Raw genomic sequence first — 24,361 nt, 5'->3', positions numbered from 1 at the left:
GCATTAGGGAATGATATTACACACTGTGTTACTATCTTAAACTAATTTAGTGTCTGTACAAAATGTAAGTTCAACAATTGCATAAAGCTAAAAGAGAACAAAATCCTTTATTACTTTAATTATGAGCATTAGAAAACAGAACATAATGAATAATATAAAAGGAAATCTAAACATGAATTAGCTTTTTACTCATTCCCATTGCCACGCTTGTAGCCATTTTTCATGGCTGTAACTAAGCAGCTAGCTGGGTATGAAGGAAAATGATGTCAACATTCTTTCATCTGCAGCAGCGGTGTGTAACGGTGATATATAAAGTTAAAATACACAATACATTTTGGAGGCTTAGCCTTAGTCAGCCACGTTTGATCGAAACCATCATATCATAAACATCCTGACACAGTTAAGTTGACCCAGTGACACAGTGAATAAGGTGGACAGAAGCTTAGCAGGTTCAGACCACTCTTTTAAGAATCAAAAGAGAGAAGTGAGAAGCAGACATCTCATAAATCACCAGTTCACTTCAAGTAACCTGATTGCCTCAACCCAACTGTTCCTCTTTCAAAAGTATGACAGCACCGGAGTCTCCCACCAGTATTATCTAGTCTAGATCCTAAAGAAGCACAAATGGTATGAAATTGTTTGAATCAGAAGATCACACACGTGCAGGCACAGCAAGCGGTCCGCTGATGAGCAGAGGAGTAACATAATCCCTTTCCAGAGCGCTGTTGCTGCTGTGACTCATCGCTCCCTGCTAAATATATTTTACATACTCACACACACTTGCATGGACAAACAGACACACAGTGATACACTGCTAAGGCAGAGCGTGAGTCATGGCCCAGCTAAGTGTGGCTCATTTGTCAGGCCACTGTGGACAGAAATAAGCAAAAGGCAAAAACCTAAATGTCCAAAATGCTTTTTCAAAGATGCTCCCTCTTTGGGTCTTTTGACTAACCCTTATCTTACAGCTCAGTGTATAGCAAGAAAGTGGAGAAAACAGACAGGAAGAGAAGGAGAGACAGTGTGAGACGTGTTACAGCAGATGTAGAAACAGTGAGCTTTTGTTAAAGACGGGATGAAATGAAGAAGAGTGAGCGAAGCAATGAGAGACACTGCAGACTATTATGTCTCTCCCTCTCTCTGTCACACATGGCAGTGGACAGCTGTTGAGGACACCACTGCTGGTCTCTAAATTTAGCCAACTGGATACGCACAAACGCACACACCCATTTGTACTTCAATATTTGCGAGGACACCCACTGGCAAAATGCATGCCCAAGCCCATAAACTGACCTCAACAACAAGATCAACAGCAGCCCTTAACCAATTTGTGGTTTTTGCACCTATGTGGTATAAATGTCCTTGAAAGTCAATGAAAAAGGTCGGCAATAAGGTCGCCAGCGAGCAGTAACCACGACCTGACCTGAACAAGACTCACAAAACCTTACACTCCAACAGCAATAGCCAAACAAGTTCACATACCATAAGTCTCAACACTAAAATTCCACAGTTTAAACCATCAGCAAATGGATGGTGATATGAACTTCGGCCCCACAATGTCGATAATACAAAATCCTTCATTGTACAAACCCTACATAAACAGACGCTCACACGCGTATGGTAGACACCAGCTGCTATGTGCATTAAATCAGGCGGCGTGTGTCTATTAAGCCTACACACGAATGAATGATCTTCCAGAGTTACAGGGATTTGAGTGGTTACTCTCTCACTCCCAGCACCCATTAACATTTAGCCTCCCACAGTGCAGCAGCATGCAGCGTACGGGAGATTTCCAAGAATCGATGCTTTGGAAAGAGAACAAGAACAAGAAACATAAAGAGTGATGAGAGTCAGTGAATTAGACAGAGAGAGGCAAATACTGGAGAGCAGAGAGAGGACGAGTGAAAGCAGAATTGATTTCTATAATATTTGCAGGAACCATAGTTTAACACAAAGTCCTCCGCCTAGAAAAATGTGGTGGAATTGTCTGTATAATTCTAGAAAAGAGCAACGGAGGCTTAAACATTAATATGCCATGTCAATAATCACTATGTGAGAGGTTAGCAAAATATTACACAGCACATTTCCCAGCAAAAAGGATTCCTGGAGGCGATTCAAGTGGAGCTGGCAGCAGACTGATTGACACAGAGGTGGGTTTGTGACATAACATCCACAGTTGGTCCTCAGATCGGGGGAAATGACAGAGAAGAGCTTTCGTCAACAAGCACAGCTCCAACCACAGCAAGCAAGGCAATGCCGATTCAGCTATTCCACGCTGCTTAGAGTCACTTTGTTTGTATTATAAAAATATCAATGCATGCTGAATGTTTGTTTTTCTTCCTAGCGGTGCTCTGTTTCTCATCCACACAGATCTACACATTCACACCTGAGTGCTGCCAGGTTTTCTGCTGCTGGCCTCAGAGTAGCTTCACTAAAACAGTTGGTTTTGAGCAACATTGCTCCTGGGTTCCCGGCAGGTGTTACTGAAACTGCTGAGTATCTTTCATTGAGTCAAAATCTGGGAAACAGTAGCTTGTTTACAGGTAGGCATGCTGGTTCAAAGATCATGTAGGTTTGTTTTCTGTTGTCATTTCTCTCTTGCTCTGTGTTTTTCTCCCCCCCGAACACCACAAAGACCTTCGCAGAGAAACTTGCTGTTTATCTATACATAAGAGGGAAATGCTCTCTTCTTCTAAGGCATCTCGGTCCTGCACATTCATCCTTTATATTCTCTCTCAGTAAAAATATCTGTTGTCATGGTCTCTGCTGCAAAAGTGATTACGTATTGACTAAATCTAACTCACTGCTCTCTGACCAACTGCCTCACTGAAATTAAACCATGGATGCAAGCCAATCTTCTAAAATTGAAGTGTGGCAAATCTGTTATGATCATTACTGGTCCCAAAGCGCTCAACAAAACCACCCACAAATTTTGCAAGTAATATCTGAAAGTAGCCTCTCTTTAAAATACCACATACATTATTATCTTATTTGCTTTACTGATTAAAAAAGGGGCAAATTAACCTCTCAGGTAGTGGCTTTGTACATTAATGACATGACCATATATTAATGACATGACAGTGTGTTGTGTAGATGTGGATGTTACTCACCACGGGAAATAGTTGATCCGTACCCTGTTCTTGTAAACCACAATGCCAGCGGACATCACCCCAATAAGAATCTCTGTATTACTCTGGTCCTGAAGAAAGGGGGACAGAGAGTGTGAGGGATTTTGTGGTTAATGAAGGTGAAGGCAGGGCAGCAGAATCAAACAGAAACACAGACAAAGAAGGAGATTATAATGACAGAAATGAGAGTCCAACTCATTTTTGGATAGGTGTCCTCCCTTCTACAAAACAAGTACATGCTGCTAAAAATATATCCTGCCTTCCTCTGGGTCAACCTGCCTCAAGCACAGAGCAGAGGTTAAAGAGATGCTGAGAGACACCCACACAGACAGTAATACAATTCTGCATGATTGAAGAATGGTAGTACAGAATACAGTACTGTTCACAAGTTTGGTGACACTTCATTTGAAAGAAAACATATTTTTTTGTCCATTAAATTAACATCAAAATGATCAAGAATACAGTGTAGATACTGTTAATGTTGTAAATATACACCGTTGTTATTGTTGCACTTACTAATGAAAGTTTATCCATTTAAAATGTAACTGATCATTAGAAAACCCTTTTATAGTTAAAAACTGAAAACTGTTCCACTCATTGATGAAGCAGTAAAACTGGTCTTGTTTAGACTAGTTGTGTATCTGGAGCATCAGCAATTTTGGGTTGAATTACAGACTGAAAATGGCCAGAAACAAAGAACTTTCTTCTGAAACTCATCAATCTACTCTTGAAAAAATGAAAGCTTTTCCATGCAAAGAATTTCTAAGAAACTAAAGATCTTACACAACGCTGTGTGCTACTTCCTTTACTTCCTTTATGAGGAGTGCGAGGCCATGGGATGCAACTAAGCAGGAGGACAAATACATATATCTAGAATATCTAGTTTGAGACAATTGTCTCACAGGTCCTCAAGAAGCAGCTGCCCTTAAAAACTGCTAAACCGACTAATGTCAACGTCTTAACGTCAACAGTGGAGATGCAGCTTTGGGATGCTGGCCTTCTAAGCAGAGTTGCATAGAAAAACAATATCCCAAACTGGCTAATGAAAAGGAAATATTAAGATGGGAAACCGACACTGGACAGAAAAAGGCTGTCTGAAGGAGTCTTCATCTTCAATCCATAAGATGCAGACACACAGTTAACTGTGAAGCATGTGATGGTCTGGAGCAGCTTTAGTGATGGCAAAGTGGGAGAACTGAACAGACTAAAAGGGGTCTATATAAAGGGTGTCCCAGAGCTATTAGATCTAAAGACAGGAGAACCTCAAACTTAGCTTGAATAAGCATTTCAAAGATCACTCAGGTCAGTGTAAAGAATTGAAGGTGTGAGTCTCGGTTGTTAATTTTATATCATCAAAGATTGTTAAGACATTCACATAGTGAAATGTTGCCATTAGTGTTTGTAATGCTGCGATGCAGCTGCATCTGTTGTAGCAATGTACCACACACAATATCCACAAAGGTTAACGCTAATCACATAAACGCTAATAACATGAACTCTGTGCTGCTTATTATGTTGAGATCGAGATCCCCTGTCAGGCATACATCTTGTCAGACTACCTTTTGACAACTGGAATAACCAACACAATTGCTGCAAGTGCAGGATTCGTTGACAAGTTTGAAGGACACAATTAATGTTAAAGTTAAAAATCATTAATTATAAGGTTGTCATTTTGCTAGATTTCCCATTTAAACTCATCTCATTCATCCTTCTGTAGAAAATGATACTGTATGATGGGTTCTACAGTAAATCCGAGACTTTATAACAGCTCTAAACTTTTGTCCTTATAATCTAATTCTGATAAACAGTCCTACACAACATGTAATGAACCTGCATGTGCAATGTGATACTGACGATAAGAAACATGTTTGTATTGTGCTGTCTTATGAAAACAACAAGACTGGAGAAACCAGCCTGTCCCTGGTTATGTTTGGCAGGAGACACCATTTTACAAGCAACTTTTATGCTTATTTCTCAATTGTTGTTGGTGCAGATGTTAAAGTTATTTTTTTATAAAGTTCATGAATGATTTACATTTCTGGTTTAATCCTTTTGTAAATTGTTTATTTCGAGCTGCAATGACCAGATGAGGCAATCGCTTGTGTTCACTAGTGAGGGTTCAGTATTCAGAGTTGCCAGTGAAGATCTGGCAGATAGCAATTTAGTATCTGATATTTTCTGTACAACTATCATTATGAATTATGCTTTAAAAATCAAATTAAATAATGACCTTGCTTTTCGCCTTCTATTTGTTGATGTTAAAGTGAGAGCTGAATGCCAAGATGTGGGCATCGAAAAAAAAAAAAAAAAAAACTGTACAGAGCACAGCTCCTCCAACCTGTTCTCACTACCAGAAGGACAAAGACACTTGGCTCTTCAGCTGATGAACGAATACAAAATCCTGTGACAGTAAGGGAGGGAAATGGATGATATTCATTCATGATATTCATTTTGATCACATTGGTTGAAGGTCAGGATGGGCTGAATTATCTTATTCTGGTCAGGTTTACGTGGAGGAGGAGAAGAGGTCATTCATACTGATCTAAATGAGTGCATAGCTTGTGGGGAACATGACATCTTAGATAAACTGCGACAAAGAAACACACACACACACACACACACACAAGCTCAAAGTGTATATACAGTAGTGACACACACCAAAACAGACAAGCAAACATGATATAAAACCTTACTTACCCTTGCATAGTGCAGCTCTACCCCGTAGAGCTCCAGCGAGCGTGCTGTGTTCAGATAATTAAACTCTGACTGGGCAGGAGATAGACCACTGAGAGAGAGCGAGCGAGAGAAAGTGAGAAGGTTGCAAAGACAGAAATGGATGGGAGGTTGTGTGTGGGAGGAAAGAGAGTGACGATGAAAGAAAGGGAGAGCAAGAGTAGGTTTAATAGACAGAGACAGTCAAAGAAGAGCAAAAAAAAACACAAATAAAATTAGGCAATGGCAGGTAAAGTAGTCTGGTAATTTGTGGCAAACACAGTATGCTCGTGTGTGTGTGTGGTACCACAGCTGTAATTGTGCGTATCTTGAGGTACCTGTGCTGCTGGTGATGTTTGGCGACCTCTTTGTGGAAGTCCTGTGGAGGGTTGGGGATGAAGCAGTAGTCGGACAGATAGCCTGAGCTGTGCTCCGTTTCACTGTAGTCTCCCAACTCCGCTACAAAGAAACAAAGAGAAAGAGATCGATATGTCAGCGCATCAGGGTGATGGAGGACATTTAACTGTGAGTCAAACCACTGACCCTGCAACTCGCAGACGGATGCTTTACCAGGTGAACTACAGCCATTTCAAAAAGCCAAAATACAAATAATGCTATAAGTTTAAAAGCAAATACCAAAATGGAGCACTAAAAATATTGGTCTAGTAGAAATGCCCTATTACTAAACTGTGTAAAATTACAACGCGCCCAAAAATAGCACTAGACCACTTAGTGTATAGAAACCTTTCTGTCACTGTCGTTACTTAAATCTGTGCTTGAAAATTGACCAAGCTTCCTGAACTGCCATTATCTCACACTTCAAGCTATCTATTTTAATTTGCGGTGTGCATTTGCTTGAACAGGAAGGTGTTGAAATAATCAACCAAAGGTGAAAAGGAAATAATGAATCTTCTCACCTTACCCACAAATTCTTCACAGCATCGAACAATTCCTTTCTACTAGGAAAAGTGTACAATATCACAAGTAGCAGAGACACTAAATGTGCACCTAGTCTTGAAACATATTTTTAACAGGGGATGAATAATAGCAGAAACAAACATGTTATTACTGCAATACTTGTTTGAGCCTGAGTGTTACTACATGTAAATGGTCTAATGTGTGTGAATAAAAAAACAATCTTTTACATCATTTTAAAATTAAATTGCAAGTATATAAGTAAAAACATAAAGAGTGAAATGATTCCCAGATCTCCAGTTGCTTTCGGAGCCCTCGGGGAAAAAAAGAGCTCAAAGAGATTCCCCAGAGCCATTAGCTCACTAGGTAGCAGTTGAAATTCAAAAACATCCATTCACTCAAGTAGTCCCTGGGCTAACCTACGAGCCGGTAGCCTAAGCTTATTGACCAATGAATCAATTCCAGCACACCCTCTAATTGATGTGCACACGACTCCAGGGAGAAATGATATGTACAGTCAATAGCTTACTGTGATAGTGTTGCTTTTATTTTATGCTGCAGTTATTTCTTCAAGGACATTTTATGTTGGGGCCCCCTGAGGCACTTGAAGTGGGAGAGGCTAGCTTGAGCTCAAGCTTTGACCACCAATACATTTCATTTTTCCATTTGGGATTCTGGCTTTACATTCACTGTGGGTAATATAAACCATGTATGTATGATTTCCCTTAATTAACAATTAACACTGGACAGAAGAGCTGACAGTGTATTAACACCCACAATTGCAATATGAAGAAATTTCCTAATGCAACACCATACAACTATATGTAAACCAGGTTTAGAGATGTAACCGTGTAAACGTATAAAAAAACAAACAGAAATGTGTTATTTCAAGATATTCATTTTTGAAGAAGAGGGTGCTATGGTTTCCAGACAGTATTTGGGGAGTTTTCAACAAGAATTTAGGTCTACTGGGGGGATTTGTGGTGTTTTGAGAATGCAAGCTTTACTGTGGGATTCAGAGTGATCAGTGCTGGCACTTGAGCCGGGCTAACTGAATTAGCAGCATAGCAGCTGCTTCAAGCCGGTTTTTTTTTTCTTTTTCCCAAAAGCAAACATTTATCTTCATAATCTGGGTTGGCACTGAGTGAAGTGACAACATGGACCTAGCTACACAGCATGTTTGTGTGTGTGCGTGTATAAAAGCAGTGGCGTCACGATGTTGGTAGTCTAGGCCAAATCTCTTCTCTGACCTATATACTGTAGCTGTTCGAATTCACCCATAAAGTAAGGCACAGAGGAGGAGGAGGAGGAGGAGGAGGAGGAGGACAGAATAAAAGGAAAGGGGGAGCAGAGCAGGCTGGGCTAAGAGAGCGAGGTTCGTGAGCAAAATAAAAGTGGGATAAGCAGAAAAGGGATGATAAAAACTAAAAGAAATAACGAGACAAAGGGCAAGTCAGGCTGCATGAAAACAGGCAGCAGTAAAAGAGAAAGAGCGAGAGACAGACCAGTGTGTCATGAGTTATTATTCTGATGACAGAGGGGCCCAGTCAGCGTTTAACTCGAACGCTAAATCACACAACACTGGATGAGATTAGTCCTGAGGCTGAACATACACTGGTAGCAATGCTTCATCTAGAACTAGTAAAATCAACCAGGCATTATATCTAAAACATGAATAACAGTCACTAATAAGAAAAGAAATAAAAGATAATGCCTGTTCACTTGTTACCTTTCCATATGTAAAATATGCATAGCAGTTTACCACAAGGGCCAATTGTTTATCAGTCCTCACAGAAAAAAACAAAAACAAGCTACAGTCTCAATAACAGCAGCTAATATCAAATATCACACCACACATACCACGCAGTTTAATTCAATCATAATGGCTTGAGAGCGCCAGTTACAAATGCACTGCAACAACCACAGTCATAACATTTAACAGTGTGTGTGTGCGGCTAAAGAGGAGCCTAATGAATTGCCTTTCCATTGTTATGTAGAGTGGGTGTATCCAGGGAAAACTACTTACATTGAACAGCATAGGATGCCAGCAGTGCAGCAGTGTTGTGTGGACAGGGCAATCTGGAAACCACACGAATACACACACACACACACACGTTCACACCAAACAAAGAGACATACAGATGATTCAGCATCTGATGAACACAAAGGATATTATGGCTCTTTTCAACAATTACAAAAATGTGGAAAAACATCAGCATTAATTAATTTTTAGTCCAGGCTCCAGGCATATATACTTTGTGCTACCCCCCATCCACTAAAACCAATGCTAATGCAATAATAATAATACTGTAAGGGCATCTATCAGCTCCTTTTGAGGCAGTCAATTCACCACCTAATATACACAAGGGAGGATATACTCACCTTCCAGTTAATAAGTCCTGCTTGATCTGAAGAAAATATTGGTACCTGAGGGGGAACAACAAAATGAATGAGATATAATATGATTTAAAGACAAGCAGCCTCCCTGTCAGATTAGAATGGTGACACTTCAGATGGATGTGTCCAAAATATTGTCACACATAAAAAATCTTTTCACAAGAAATATGTTAGGAAAACTGTATAGGAGTGCTGTGTAATGAAGGCAGTCCAACAAAGTAATCAGAAGGGTGCTTAACAAAACCTGAAGTTACAATACAATACACCAGATCAACATGTCAGATCCAAAGCTGAAGCTGTATATAAAGTGTTTATGAGGAGAGTGACGCCGTGACTGAGAAGCTGAAAAGCGCACATGCACACGCACACGCACACACACGCACACACACACACACACACACACACACACACACACACACACACACACACACACAAAACAGCCGGTAGAGAAGATATGGTGCAGTGACACCTCCTCTGTAAGTTGTTTATATAAAGCGCAGTGTTGCAGACCTTATGTTTGCAGAAGTGTGGGATGGAGTGTATATGGAGTATGTTTTTCTGCTGTTGGTAATTGTACTAATTGCTGTTTATTGTTTATTTATCAAAGGCATGTAAATTTGTTAGCAATGCAGACCTGTCATTTTCAGATTTGCAGTATCTTGGAGGATGCTTCCTCACAGTAACACAGCTCCAACAGTAACACCCGACTATCTGCTAATTATCAGTGACAATCAGTCTTGTCAGTAAAACAAAGACTCTTACCGTGTATATTCTTCCTGAAGTTTACTGGGATCTGTCACAAAGAATTTGACTCTGAAGCTCAAGTTATGGGGAGACCCTCCTGGAACAAAATGATTAATAGTTAGAGAAATAAAACAGACCTGTGCTTGGACATAATTGCAGTGTAAACTCTGTAAGTCGCTTTTGCTTGATGAACACCACCTGCCCTTTTGATTACGACATTATCAATGTTTTAATTGAAGAAAATAAAGATGTATGGAAAAAAATGTTTGAAATATTAATTTCTATTACCCACACACTTTGTATTTATAGCTTCTAACACTATGTTTTGATTAGCCTCCATTTATACAATCACATCAGCCTCTATTCTTGCTCTGTGTGGAACACAAAACCCTACGGTTACCCCTCAATCAGTCAGCATAAAAACAAGAGTTGAAGCACAGTTCAATCATTGCTGGAGGAGGACTGCAGCTCTCACTAGGGCTACTCCTTAATTGTTCTACATGTTACAAATTCTATTACTCATTATCAAACAGCAGAGTTGAAATTAAGTTTAACCGTAGCTTAAGGCCAGTTGAGAATTTCAAATCGCAATCAGTGTGGACTGGAGACTTTTGCTTGAGGTGAATTGAGGATTTTTAACGTCATTGAGGCTGGAGTGCACACTGCTTTTGAACCGCTGGCAAATTTTGGAAATTAAAAAAAATTAAGTTAGACTTGAGTGAACTTGTTAGTGTCAGGGCTTTGCTTAAACCATACTGGACCGGTCAGTTAAAGTGGTGTGTTGTGGATGTCACCTACTTTTTAACTGTTTCCTGATGGGCTTGTTGGGATCGAGCCAGCGCTGTAAAATATTGATTGAGACACACTTAGAGACACCATAACATTTCCAAAGCATGACTACACATCCTAAATTATTCACCAATGGCCACGCTCACATGCACACGTGTCAGAAACACTGAAACACTGTCACAAAAAACACTTAAATTAATAATATTCGCACACGCACATATACATGAGATGTACAGTATAGAGTGATTTACCTGATTTTAAGAGGCTGATCCAAATACAGAGCATATCTAGTCAAATATGTTTTTATGGACACACAACGTAAACTTCATCTACTCTCATACACACACACACACACACACACACACTGACACTACTGCCAAATAGAAACTTCATACTGACTGGTGCATCTGACAAGTCATCAGCCAAGTGCAGGCCAAAGTAGTCCCTTTCAGTCAGCTCCAGGTGCTTAAAGACAGCATCCAGCAGCACCTGGCCATGGTCCGACTTCTGCAGGAGAGGACCAGAAAACAACAAGTGAATCAGAATGTGTTAATCAGTTTGTTAGGTTGCACAAGGGCTCTTTTGCTGATCCTTAACTTCTCATTGAAAGGTCACAGGGGGAACAGTGAGGGCACATGAATGAGAGAGGAACCAAACACAGGAACAACTGACCAAATAAAGATTCATACATGATTCATCCATGCTGAGCTATATTTCATACAGTATCTTCACCATGTATACAGCAAATTGATTCATGTCTGTGGACTATTATCATATATTCATGTATGTTTTGCAACTGACTTTGTTCACTGACCATTTGACACCATCTGACTAGATCAGTAAAATGTTGCCAATAGCAACAACGAACCACGGAAATTTCAGATAGAACACCTCACAAATATGCAAAATATTATTATTCCTACTTTAAAACTGCATGATCAAAGTTTCAACTACCCACACTTCTGGGTTAGCTCATTTATGTGGTGAAATCTATGGTTTTAAGTTTTTTTTCTACCTCGTGGATACTAAAAACAACTGATTTAGGCAAGAAACTCAAAGACTAAGGTAAAAGGGACAAGACAACTACAGTGGATTTGAAAACCAATAATATATTCATGTCATTTTACATCATTCTTTATATGTGTTCTTCTGTGCGAAAACTAGTATTTGGTGACTTAGCTTACTAAGTATAAGCATCTGATCATGCTGTGGTCATTCATCAATGAAAAGACATGTCATGTTTAGTTCACAAAAATAGACAAACATTTGTGTTTTCTGGTGATGAAGAGTTCTTGTTATTTTTTTCACAAAAATATAGATTTTTGATCGAAATAGATGTGAAACACGGCCGTTTAATGTGTTTGTTCACTTGGCTACTTGTCATTAATATCACAGTGTTTCATGAGAGAGTAGGAAGGTCGACAGGATAAACTGTGGGACCACAAGTGGAGCAGAAATTCACACCTGATCCTGCTGTGACTTTCAGAGAGGGAGGGAGAGAGTGGAACTGCATCAGAGCTCCCCTGAGAGAACAGGCGGATACAAACAAACAGAGCTACTACTCTTGTCCACCTCTCCCCTTTACCCCAGTGACACACTTTTGGAGCCCAGTATATGAGACACCTTAATATTATGGTAAAACGGCATTTTCAATTTTTAATCACAAATCACCATTGACCAAGACAAACTGGCTCCTGCACTGATGGCAAGTATCTGAAAAAGTCCAATGGCATGACCATCGGAATGGGGCTGTCCAGATAAAACGAGGATGTGAGAAAACATATAAGCCTCTGATGTTGTGCTTCTACATGTAAGACTATTTCTAGTCATGTCTGACACTGTGAGACTCAAGTTTGTGTCCCCTGCTTCCCTTTTGCACGAAGCAGCTTTCAAACCTAATGTGAGCTTCCTCTGTGCACTTTTCACACAGTGTTCCCTGGACACTCATCGCCACTCAATGCATTTATGTGTGGGTGGGTACTAGCTTGGTAGTAGAATTTTAATATCACTACCATAACAGGACCAAACAGATATTCGCTGTTAAAATGAAGTCAAGAAAATACACACAGGCCATGTCCACACACATTTTCGCACCTTCTCTCTCAGCGCTACCAGCAGTGACCACTCTATACAGCGGATTGCTTGTAGGTCAGACAAAGAGCAAAGATAGAAAAAGTGAAAGAGAGCGAAACCAAGAACAGTAAGAGGAAGACAAGAGAGTTATAGAAACACAAAGCGGTGGGGGGGGGGGGGGGAGAAAAGGAGTGATTGACGATGCACTAGGCGAGACAAACACTCTTTGTGCAGTCCACCAGCACCACTGACTGAAATAGTGTCTGTGTGCGTGAGAGCAAAGACAGAAGACGGAGACGTGGTGATAGAGAGCAATCAGAGCATAAGGGACTGGCTTAGAGGGAGTGAGAGAGAGATGCTCCGATATGGTGTTTTTCCATGTTTAGGGTTTATCTACAGTGTGAGAGGAGAAAAGATCTGCAGCCATCAGTAACATTAGGCAGATTTGCACTGGAGGGAAAGTGTTCTTCTATTTTTATTTAAAATGACAAGTTAACCAAAAATGCAAAATGTGACATTTATGTCCCTCATTTCACAGCTGAATGTACTGTGTGTTCAGTGTTTGTGTGTTAAAGAATGATGGATATTCAGGAAGGCGAGAGGAAGCTTGTCCAGACAGGAAGAAAACTACATCAAGGAGGAGTCATTCAGCTTTTCTTCTAACCAACTTACAAGTTTATGGAAACCTGTACCTGTTTAGTAACTATTCAGGAGCTTTTAGTCATACTGTAAGCTAAGATGAGTGGTCATATCTATAATTCCATATCAAGTGGTCAAACTACATCTACGGGTGGACCTTCATATACCTGAAAGACTATGAACAACTAATAAATTTACCTTGTGGTAACGCTGCATTCTCAAAACGCAGTTGTCAGTTTCAAAGCCACTCTTTAAACATCACAAAACAGCACCAGCAAAAATTCCTAAAGTAGTAGAATTGCAAGGATAATTAATTTGTTTTTTTTACTGTACACCAAATCGGGGTAAAAATCAAAACATTAATATGAGGCAAAAGTTTGGAATTCCAGTATTTACTTCATTGTATTTGTATATCTAAATAAACAGCTCACACCAGGTCTTGATGATCAAATTATAAAAGTTGAAAATCTTTCCTGATGAAAATGTATAACTTTATTATATATAATATACATACAAGAAATAATCGTCACTGGAAACCAAAGTCAACACAGAGTGGACGATTTTCAAAATTTCACCAAAAGCACAGGTTTATCCAAGTTGTGTGAATTTCATCACAGCAACTTTTAATGCAACTCAGCTGTTAATACACTAAATCTAACTACTAAATCTAATGTCTCATAGGTGCAATTAGGAACAGGAGGGCCACTCAGTGGCATCAATGCCTTTGTCATCTAGGAACTGCCTGCATGCTGTGGCTACATGAGCCATTTTTCAGCACTATAGTATCCAGCATCCACTGCACCAGTGGAAGGTCGGACAATCGCTCTGAGGATTTCATTTTGCAATACATTAAATCTGTCAGGGTACTGTTGGTTATGACATGAGAGTCTCTGTGGTCCTCCAAGGATATGCCTCCCCAGACCATCACTGACCCACCACCAAACTGGTCATGCTCAGTGATGTTACAGGCAGCAAAACAGCATCTCCACACTCTTTCATGCCTGTCATATGTGCTCAGTGTGAACCTCCTCTCTTCTGTGAAGAGATCAGGCTCTGGTGAATGCCAATCGAGTTGCATGGTGCTGGGCTGTGAGTACTGGTCACACTAGATACACCAGCAAAACAACAAACTTGACAAGAATCATCCAGGAAGGATAAGGAGAAAGTATTTTTCTCTGGCCACCAAATGCAAATTCCCTTTTGCCTTGCTTTTGCCTCTCTAATGAAGCCTTTCTCATTTTATTTGTACTAAAGCCGGTGGGTGAAACTGATTAACAATCACTTGTTCACAGGACTTAATGTTGAGAGGGTATTTCCTTAATTTTTGAGCAGTGTGTAATGAACAGCATAGAACATAGCACCTAATATGTAAGATCACCCAAATGTTAAGTGAGCTAAAGTACTGGAGCATGTGGCTGACTGGTGTTTCTTGTTACCCAGGTGTGTCCTGTGAGATTGACTGTACAAACAGTAATTAGCTGTAAATGACTACTCTTGCTTTTTGCATCAGGGTTTTAACTGTGAAGACTGGATTGTTGTAAGAAAAACATATATCTTTCAAAGGTATATCACAGACATTGGGCAGAGCAAAAACAACAATTTGGAATGCATTCAAAAAGAAGAGAAACCACTGGTGTACTCAGCAACATACACAAAACAGTCAGCCAAGGAAAACAACTAAAGCTGATGACATAAGCAGTGAGACCTGAGATAAAGTATGTGAATGTCATGGTTTTCTGCAGGGCAGCACAGTGATTTAGTGGTTAGCACTGGGGCCTCACCGCAATGAGATCCCTGATTCAAATGCACAGGTCAGTAAGGTGCCTTTCTGTGTGTCGTGACCAGTTCACAGGGTTCACATACTTTTTCCATAGCACTATGAGTTTTTTATGGTTGTTCTCTTGACTTAGATGAAGATCAGTTTATATTTTATGACAAATTAATACAGAAAACCATGCAATTCCAGAAGGTTGACATAATTTTCTTCATCATGTAAGACAATGAATCATGAACACTCAATTAACTAAACAAAAGACTTCATCAGACAGAAAAAGTAGAAGTTTTTAGACTGGCCAACTTAATCTCCTGACATTAATCCAAATAAACATGACTGTTGAGGTGACTGAAGGAAGAAAACCAAAACAAACAACAACTAAAAGTCTAAAAAGCAAAGTAACAGAAGAAACCAACAATTTAGTTTTGTCAGTGAGTTGCAGACTTGAGCCTAATATTGAGCCAAGTTGTATTTACTTACTGACCGACCGTCCCAATATATATGAAACATGAAAACAGTGCTTTATTGTTTAATGTATAAAATAAAAGTTTGAATTCTGAACTTTCATCTCATATTTATCTCCTGATCTTAAACCCAAATGTCTTCAGTGTACAGAATTGCTATGCTATAGGGGGGTGTGTGTATGTACACATGCATGCACACACACAAGCACACACGCACACACGCACACACACACCTCTCTATTTCTAGATGAAGAAGGAGCTAAACGGCTAGAGTGCTCCCACAACCACACCCATAATGCTAAGCTATTCTTCCCAATTTTCATGCAAATTTTAGTTTTACCCATAATTACACATAATTAAAATGAAATAATTTCACAAAATAGGGTAACATTGGAAGTCTGCAGTCTATATTTTGACTCACCCAGGAGCAGAGATGTGTAACTGTAGGAGTATTTGTTATTAGGAATGTTCGAAAAGGTATGGGACGACTGTACTGCAAACAGTAGTATTACCTCTTTTCTTTATAGTGCTTACAGCAGAAGAAAAAATTGTGTATACTCACACAACATCTCGAAATAATTAAACCTTTCCCTTAAACATGTACTGCCACTGCTTCTTACACCTGTGACTAACTACAGTTGACAGTGTGTACACAAATTAATGTGAAGTTACTGCAAACCTGTCTCTTTCAAATGGCACCAAACACCACAGCTGGGTTTGCTATTAAACATTAAAGGAAACATTCACACAAAATATCAATGTCCAGCTTCCCACAACTAAAAGCAAGAACAGGTTTTGAGGTTCTATTTAAGTATTAAGAGTGAACCTTGCCCTGTTCAAGCCCAGCCTTTCAGAGCCATTGTCGTAGCAGCAGAAGTATGTTACATTACTTTCTGATGTTGTAAAATGTCAAAATGTAATGGTCAACAGGACTGTAAAAAAAAAAAAAAACTCAAGTACTTTTAATTTAATTTTTACCTGTATTCTGTTCAGAGGTCTCTATCAACAGTGAACTACAAGCTATTTCAAAGGACTATTTATCCTTCGGACCTTGCTGCTCTTACTTGATCATTATTAGGAGCTACTTATTTCCCAAACAGCTCTGGGAGACAGCTGGATGTCTATGTGATGTGTAGTTGTTTCTATGGCTACTGCTGCATTTGTTACTTTACTCTGAATAAATCCTGCTTGTGACCCAGCTTTAGTACTTGTAGTAGTAGCCTTTTTAATTTCTTATAATCTATCAGTCTATCAAGCTGCACCAGACTCTGCTTTAAACTCAGTTTTCACAGGCTTCCTATCTACAGGGTCGTCAATACCAGCCTTCATGTGCTCCCGCCCATTGCACCACAAGCTCTCTGGTTCCCATGACAATAAGCGACTGCTTCTGGATTTTCACTCTGCGCAAGAATCGAGGCCAGTCGGCCGGGGAGAGGATCAATAGAAGTATTGTTGCCCTCGGGATGGCTTGTCTTTCCAGGAAGTTACTGCTGCTCCAGGGGCCTGATCAATGACACTGTCAGAGAGACTGACAGCGAGTCATTCATTGGACAAGAAGCAAGGAAAGTGGAGTGGGGGTGGCAGGATCGTGGGCAGTGTGGAGCAGGGATTGGAGGAAGAAAGTTGCCAAAGAATATTTAAAAAGTGAAATAAAATGGACAGGAGATATTTTATACAAAAGGCTAAGTAAGACATCCACAATTGTGGGTAAAATAATAAACCTGATCCTTTTGTAAAAGGTGCCTGTACTACAACGTTGTAGTTTCGATGCTTAGCACAACAGAATCAAAATGTATTGTTCTGTTCAAAGAAATGTATAATTTTCTTAAACAAATGTCTTTGATTTTAGCAAAAATTCATGAGCACATTTCAGTAGATGAGGCACACTGAGTATTATAATTTTCATCAGCCATTCGATTAAATCACTGTAAATTTGAATAAACAGTATTAACACAAGAATTCTTTGAAATTTGTTTTACATACACAATTCACACACAAAACGGATACTTTAAGTCCTTTTGCTGGGAACCGCAGAAACAGCAGAACAGAAAAGAGTGGCAGGAAGTGAAAGTCATACCAGCTACAAACTAGCGTGTGACAAAACACCTTTTTATCTGATTCTCGTTTACAGTTAAAGTAAAAGGAATTTGGAACTCTCTGAATAGCACCATCCTAATGTGTATATTATAAGTTTTGCAGTTCTATGCATATATATATATATGTCCATACATGCACACTCAAAGACCTAAACACCGACAGGATGTTATCTGTCAGAGGGGATGTTATTAGAGGAATTATATCTGACTCACAAAGGGAATTTCCCTACTCGTACTGTCACAGCTCTGATCAAACGCAAAGCGACAAAGACGCGAGCACAGACACAAAGAGAGAAAAGGAAACGTGTTCTCACATAAAGAGAAAAAAGTCACAAGCCAATTTGCCACCTGGCCTTCAGGCAAAACATAAAGCACACACAGATTCTCTATGTCTCTACACTCAAAATGCGAATGCGAATCTAACCTTAAAATATAGTCAGAAACAAAAGCAGTGTGGGTTGCTTTTTACAAATAGAGGCTTTTCCCCCACCAACTCAAGTTAATTTGAGGTGGGCTTGAGGGGAAATTTATGGTAATGGGCAAAGTGGAAAGGAAGGTCTTCAGTAGTGGTGATCTCATTTCTTGTTTTTCTTTTGTGAGGTTTTTTTTTTGGGTTAAGATGTGATGTGCTGCTGAACAGAATGATCAAATAAATACAAATAAGTGAGCCTTATAAATAAATATATGGGCTTTATATAACAAATACAAAATATATTATTATTATCATTATTATTATTAGTTTATTTATTATTAAGTTTTCAGCTTCCAGATTTTGGGGGATTTGGAAGATGTTAACACAACGTATACTGTTGCCATGGGGTCAGTTAGATTTTTTTGCCTTTACTTGTTTTGGCCAACTTGCCAAAGATCATTAAATATAGGTGGAAATGGCAGTTTCTGTTTGCTATGTACCCATGGGTGCACAGACAAATATCACTCAGTTACCTAAATACTGAAGACAGTGTCCATCGTGTCTGTGATTTTGCCTACTTTACAACTCAGAATTTACAGTAACATAGTTGAATGGGAGAGCAGTACTTACGCTGACTTTGAACCCCTGAACTGTGTTGTCCAGCAGCAGTACGTTGCACACAACCTGTGTGTGCTGCCTGTCTCGCTCCAGCTCCGTCGCCCGGACATTGTAGGATCTGCCAGCAGGCAAGCGGAAGCGCGCGCTCATCACGCTCCTGCCAGGGTCTGCAACAACCAAAAATACAGCAGAGAGAGGAAAATGATGAGCAAGAGGGAAACTGGGACAGATGAAGAGACGGGGCATCATTAAGTCATGGTTATCTAGCAAAAAGTTCAAATTGTTTGCATTATACACACACCATTTGACACACAAGCTGTACTTCAGGTAACATAAACCCTCTGTTGTACAGGTAAATCCGATTACAGAGAATATAGTAAGCCAGTGCACAGTAAGACATCATGTATTTTTCTCTTGACTGCCTTACTGAAGACAACCACACAGCAACACAAGTCTGTACAAGCACAGCGGAGCAGCAAAGACAAACTGCTTCACGAGAAAAGAATGTCAGTGACAAGCAAGAAGTAAATTCCCTAGCAAGGCATTTGTAAATACGGTAGTAAAACAGCCCAGCACTAAAACATGCACAAGCTCCTGAAAAATGAAATAAAATAAGAAAAATAATCAAGCTAATAACACAAAAATGTTTACAAAACCCTGTTTGATTATTTCTAAATGTGACATTTTAATGGTCACAAAATAATTCCATTCAGCACATGCACCCATTGTATTTTAAGACGATAATGCAATCTCAAGCTGCTCCATTTACAACAAACCAAAGTCCCTTAATTCAAAGTCCATGTGTCACTGCCTTTTTCTCAGTAGACTAAAAACTGTGACTTGAATACATATGTAACATACAAGAAAAAGTGGCAATTATTAAGTAATATTGGGTAACGTAATGATGGCAATATCCCAGCTGGTATCTCAAATCTTTTAAAAGAATTGGGGGTTTCCACTTTCTCTCCATAAAACAGGCAGAAATAAGTTGTAGTGACTGATATCACCAAGTCAGTTTTGGGGGTTTCTCCCTTAAATCTCCTCCTCAGCAGGTGAAAGGTATGTTCAGTTGGGTTAAGGTCTGCCGATTCACTGGCCTGATCTACAGTGGTAAAAAGAAGTATGTGAACCTTTTGGAATTTTGTGTTTTCTTCTGCATTAATTTGTCATAAAACAATATCTGATCTTCATCTAAGTGAAGAATATTAACAAATATGATGTGCCTCATATAATAACACAAAACAAATTCTGATCATTTATATCTTTATTGAGAAGAACAATAAAAACTGTGGACTAGAGCTAATTTGACTGACAAAAAACACTTAAATCTTTTGGGTTTACTTCCCACAAGGTGAATGTACTGTGGCTACACTACCAGGTAGTGGGCAACCAGTCAAACCAATTTGCGAAAGAGCACATTGACACTGCACAGCGGTATTGGCATAATGTTTTGTGGACTGATGAAACTAAGATTGGAAAATTTGAAAAGAATGCGTAAGACTACGCCTAGCTTCTAAAAGGACGCAGCATATCATCATGAAAACATCATCCCAATCGTAAAGTGTGGTGGAGGAAACATCATGATTTGGGCCTGCTTTGCTGCATCAGGGCAGTTTGCAGTGATTGAGAGGATTAAGTATAGGATAATGTGAGAATGTCTTCAGCTGAAACTCTGTAGAAGTTGGGTGATGCTACACGAGAATGCCCCAAAACACGGGAACAAGTCCACGACAGAATGGCTTCAGCCCAGACATTAACAACTTGCAGAGAGCCATACATGAGACATCTAAAGAATATGACAGAGCTAAAGCAGTTCTGCAGGAACTAGGTCAACCAGTACAAGTCCAAGTGTTCACATACTTTTTCCACTAGCACTATGTTTTTAAGGTAGTTCTCACTAAAGACATAAAACAATTTGAACTTTAGTGGTATTATTTTAGGCATATCATATCTGTTAATACTCTTGACTTAGATGAAGATCAGATCACATTTTATGACAAATTGATGCAGAAAACCATGAAATTCACATACTTTTTCTTGCCACTGCAAAACCTTCCACTACTTCCCTCGTTGATCACTGTCTTACTGCACGATGAAGCTACTGCCAATTGGTTTGGAGTGCTTTTCAATGTAAATTGGCAGACATAAATGTTGCTATAAGTCTGAATTTATTCTGTTGCCATCATCACAAGTTATACCGTCAAAAAAGGTTAGTGAGCCTGTAAGCCAAGCGATCATACTACCTTCACTATGCTTCACAGATTAGCTTGTACGGTTTGTATTGTGAGCAGATCCTTTCTTCTTCCATACTTTGCCTTTTTATCAGTTTGGTACAGATCAATCTTGCTCTCATCAGCCCATAAAAGTTCGTGTCCTATTCCTGACTCCTACTCCTGATGAAGGATTTGTATTTTGTGGTATGGCTTTTATTTTTCTGTTCATCAAGTCTTGAATGGTAGTGTTACTTTCACCCCTGCTCTGTGAAACTTATTGGTGATGTCACCAAATGTTTTTTTTTTCTTCAGAGCTTTTCACATACTATGTCATAAACTGTTGTTTTTCTTGACCAAACTGTTCTGTGCATGTTGCTCAGTACACCAGTGGTTTCTTTCTTTTTTGTAACATTTAATGTTGTCGTATTGGCTAAGCTCAATGTTTTTGCAGAGATTTTGAATGTATCCTTCCTTTTGTCTCAGAGTTCTTTAACACCTACAGGCTTTAGTTTGATTAAATCAAACTCAAGTTTGATTTCTCTCTTGGTGCAGTTGGTTTTGTCTGGTGTAAGTGCGCACCAAAACAACCGCACCAAGACCCACAAAACGAGGCGGCCTGAATCCCCCAAATCAAGCTAACTCTGGTACAGTGAGAAAGTTTACCAAATAGTCTCTTTCCAAAACGACTTTTTTCCTCCAAAAACTGTTTCCATGCTGATTTAGCCTTTTCAACCTTAGATGTAGTCCTCATCGTTAAAGCAAAATGCTAAAACCAAGAACAGCCATTTACTGCTTTATTTCTTTATTGCTAAAACTGTCATTGCACATCTCACAGGACATGTGTGTAACAAGATACATGTGCCACACCCCATGCTCCCACACTTTGACTATCTTAAAATTTGTTATATGGAGGGTTTTTTGTGTGTACAACCACACATAAGCACAAACCCCCTGGGACCATTGGCAGATGGTGTGCACACTATGTATGTTCACACATACATACATATATATAGTATACTCACACGCACATGCATTCTTCAGAACAGGCATGTGTATACATGTAAGCATACAAAGGCGCAGACAAACATGCACAGAGATGCCAGCTACAGGACTGGCAGCTGAGTGAACATAGCGAAAGGACCAGAGAGATGAACAGAGAAGGAAAACAGAGATGAAGCCATGCAGAAGGAAGGAAGGGAAGACTTAGGGACACTCTGCTATCAGTGGCTCACACTGAGTAGGAGATGTGGGATACATAGATGATGAGCTCTGACATACAGACTGTCTCCACAGGCTGCATTGCCTTCCCTGCTCCTTTCCTGTCCTAACAGTTTTCTGCCAACCAGTTGAAGACTATTTAAAAGCCCATGCAGTGCAGTGTTAGATTATCTCTTTGCTGTGCAGCCATGTAACCAGAGAGCTAAAATTGTTTTATAATTTTCTTATGCAATAGCACCTCATGTAACTTTAAATGATCCAAATTATTTTAAAAAGCTCCATAAATACTTCAGGTCTGTTTCAATGTAATTTATTTAATATTAATATTATTGGTTTAATCTTTCTCTAGAGCATCCTTCATTATGGGTCTATTGTACAATTTTCTATTCTGCTGAATTCTGTTTTCAGTGTTCTGTAATTTTCTGCTCTGCTGTGTTCTTTTCGGTTTTGCTCTGCTGAGTTGGACAGGACAGCCACACTTCCCTTGAGAGTACCCTTCAGAACTCCGGAAGCACGCTACCATTATTGCTTCCTGCAGTCAGCAGAGCTAACAAACAGGCAGGAGTGTGTGTGTGTGTGTGTGTGTGTGTGTGTGTGGACATGCATGAGGGCTCTTGACCCTAAAGCTTCCCTCACTGGTGGGCTTCTCTGGCTCCCAGCTTATTGCAAACACAGACGGTCCAGCAGCCTTCCTGTCTGTAAACAGGAATACATGCCCCTTATATAAAACACACACAGACAAACAGACACACTTGCTATCTAATATTACCATCACGTTATGTATCACTCCACTGTATCAAGATGCACCAAAGCACAATGATAAAACTTATCTGAACTCTCAATTCTCCTTATATTTGTTATTTAAAGAAGGAGAGTAAAAGTCTTCAAAGGAAAACTTATACATCAGACATGTCGTTCCCAAGTTCGAATACAGGCCGACTACTGAACTTCATTTGACCCATACACATTATTTTTATACCCACAATTTCTTCAAAAGAAACTCAAAAGACATGCTATGTATGTTTTTCCTATCCCTTTGTGTTGCTTTGGAACAATTGAAATAAGAGGCGAGCAGTTAGGAATCCCACAGGAACTGTACATCACTGCTCCACTGTGTTTCATAAAGCGTAAACTAGGCCGCGTAAACAGGTGGTCAATTACAGATGGGTGTCACTATGTGTGTGTGTGTGAGAGAGGGATAGAGAGTTTGCACAAAGCTTGTGATTGCTGAGTTTTCATTATAAATGATTTTCTTTCTGCATGTGATGTTTGAATATGAAGACAGAAATGAGGCATGCACTAAACACAGAATAGACGTCAACAATCAATGGCCGTATCATAATTGATCTGGAAACAACCCAGCAAATATATTGATTTAAAATATTGGGAATTTGTGGCAGGAGATCAAGGTCCATGCTCGGAAACTACACAGATTGGATGATCTTGAACAATTTGCCATGGAAGAAAGGGCTAAGATCCCTCGAGACATGTGCCAACCTAGTTACGACCTACTGTATGAGTAGTGACTCGAAAAGGTTACTCTATAGTCAGAGGGCTAATAATTTTGGCTGTGTCATTTTTTTTCCTGTTTCAATTCAGTTTATCAGTGTATCAGTGTATCTTAATCAAACTTGGTGAAGATTTCAACTGTACATGCTCTCTCTCAGTCTCCTTCGCCCAATTTTTACCACTCCATTCATCAAAATATTTGATGTCACCCTCACATTTTCCCTCTACCTACCCCTGACGCGAACCCCAGCAATCTCTTTAATTCTACTTTTTTTATGTAGGGCAACTACAACAGCAGGCAGAGCAATGTCTTTGTGTGTCTATGTGTGCGCGTACGTGTGTCTAATTGACAGTTTCAAACAAAGCCTTTAACGTGTGTCTACACGGGGGAGGTGGGGCACCAGGGAAGTTACAGCTTTAGGAATGTGGGCAGCAACTGACCTCTGACCTTGTTTTGGGGTCAGCCATATGTGGCCCTGGTTGATGGTAAAGTCATATAGTGCTGGTTGTAACCTGACAGCTAGTGTCTGCAGAAAGAATAGACCCAAGCTGAATAATAAAGGATTCTCAAGGCCGACATGATCAGTGGAAACTGGCTTTTTGCATTTGGACATTTCTCTCACACAATTATCTTTGAAAATTAGATTTTTGTTCCAACTT

At 39.6% G+C, this 24,361-nt stretch overlaps 1 protein-coding gene across 2 annotated transcripts in view; it reads right to left on the bottom strand.

Annotated features, from left to right (window-relative positions):
• Positions 1 to 24,361, bottom strand: part of ptpn4a (protein tyrosine phosphatase non-receptor type 4a) — a 59,385-nt gene that overhangs the window by 16,818 nt on the left and 18,206 nt on the right. For both annotated transcript variants that reach the window (XM_026376129.1, XM_026376128.1), the window contains 9 exons: positions 18,774 to 18,928; positions 11,085 to 11,192; positions 10,695 to 10,737; positions 9,915 to 9,993; positions 9,138 to 9,182; positions 8,782 to 8,834; positions 6,179 to 6,299; positions 5,826 to 5,913; positions 3,111 to 3,199 (listed from right to left, as the gene is read on the bottom strand). In XM_026376129.1, the coding sequence (XP_026231914.1) occupies positions 3,111 to 3,199; positions 5,826 to 5,913; positions 6,179 to 6,299; positions 8,782 to 8,834; positions 9,138 to 9,182; positions 9,915 to 9,993; positions 10,695 to 10,737; positions 11,085 to 11,192; positions 18,774 to 18,911 (764 nt within the window). In that variant the 5' untranslated portion in view covers positions 18,912 to 18,928. The remainder of the gene's footprint in view (positions 1 to 3,110; positions 3,200 to 5,825; positions 5,914 to 6,178; positions 6,300 to 8,781; positions 8,835 to 9,137; positions 9,183 to 9,914; positions 9,994 to 10,694; positions 10,738 to 11,084; positions 11,193 to 18,773; positions 18,929 to 24,361) is intronic.

This window comes from Anabas testudineus, chromosome 21, assembly GCF_900324465.2.
Source record: "Anabas testudineus chromosome 21, fAnaTes1.2, whole genome shotgun sequence".
NCBI classification, from domain to species: Eukaryota; Metazoa; Chordata; class Actinopteri; order Anabantiformes; family Anabantidae; genus Anabas; species Anabas testudineus.
This window is presented reverse-complemented; position numbering and strand designations above follow the sequence as displayed.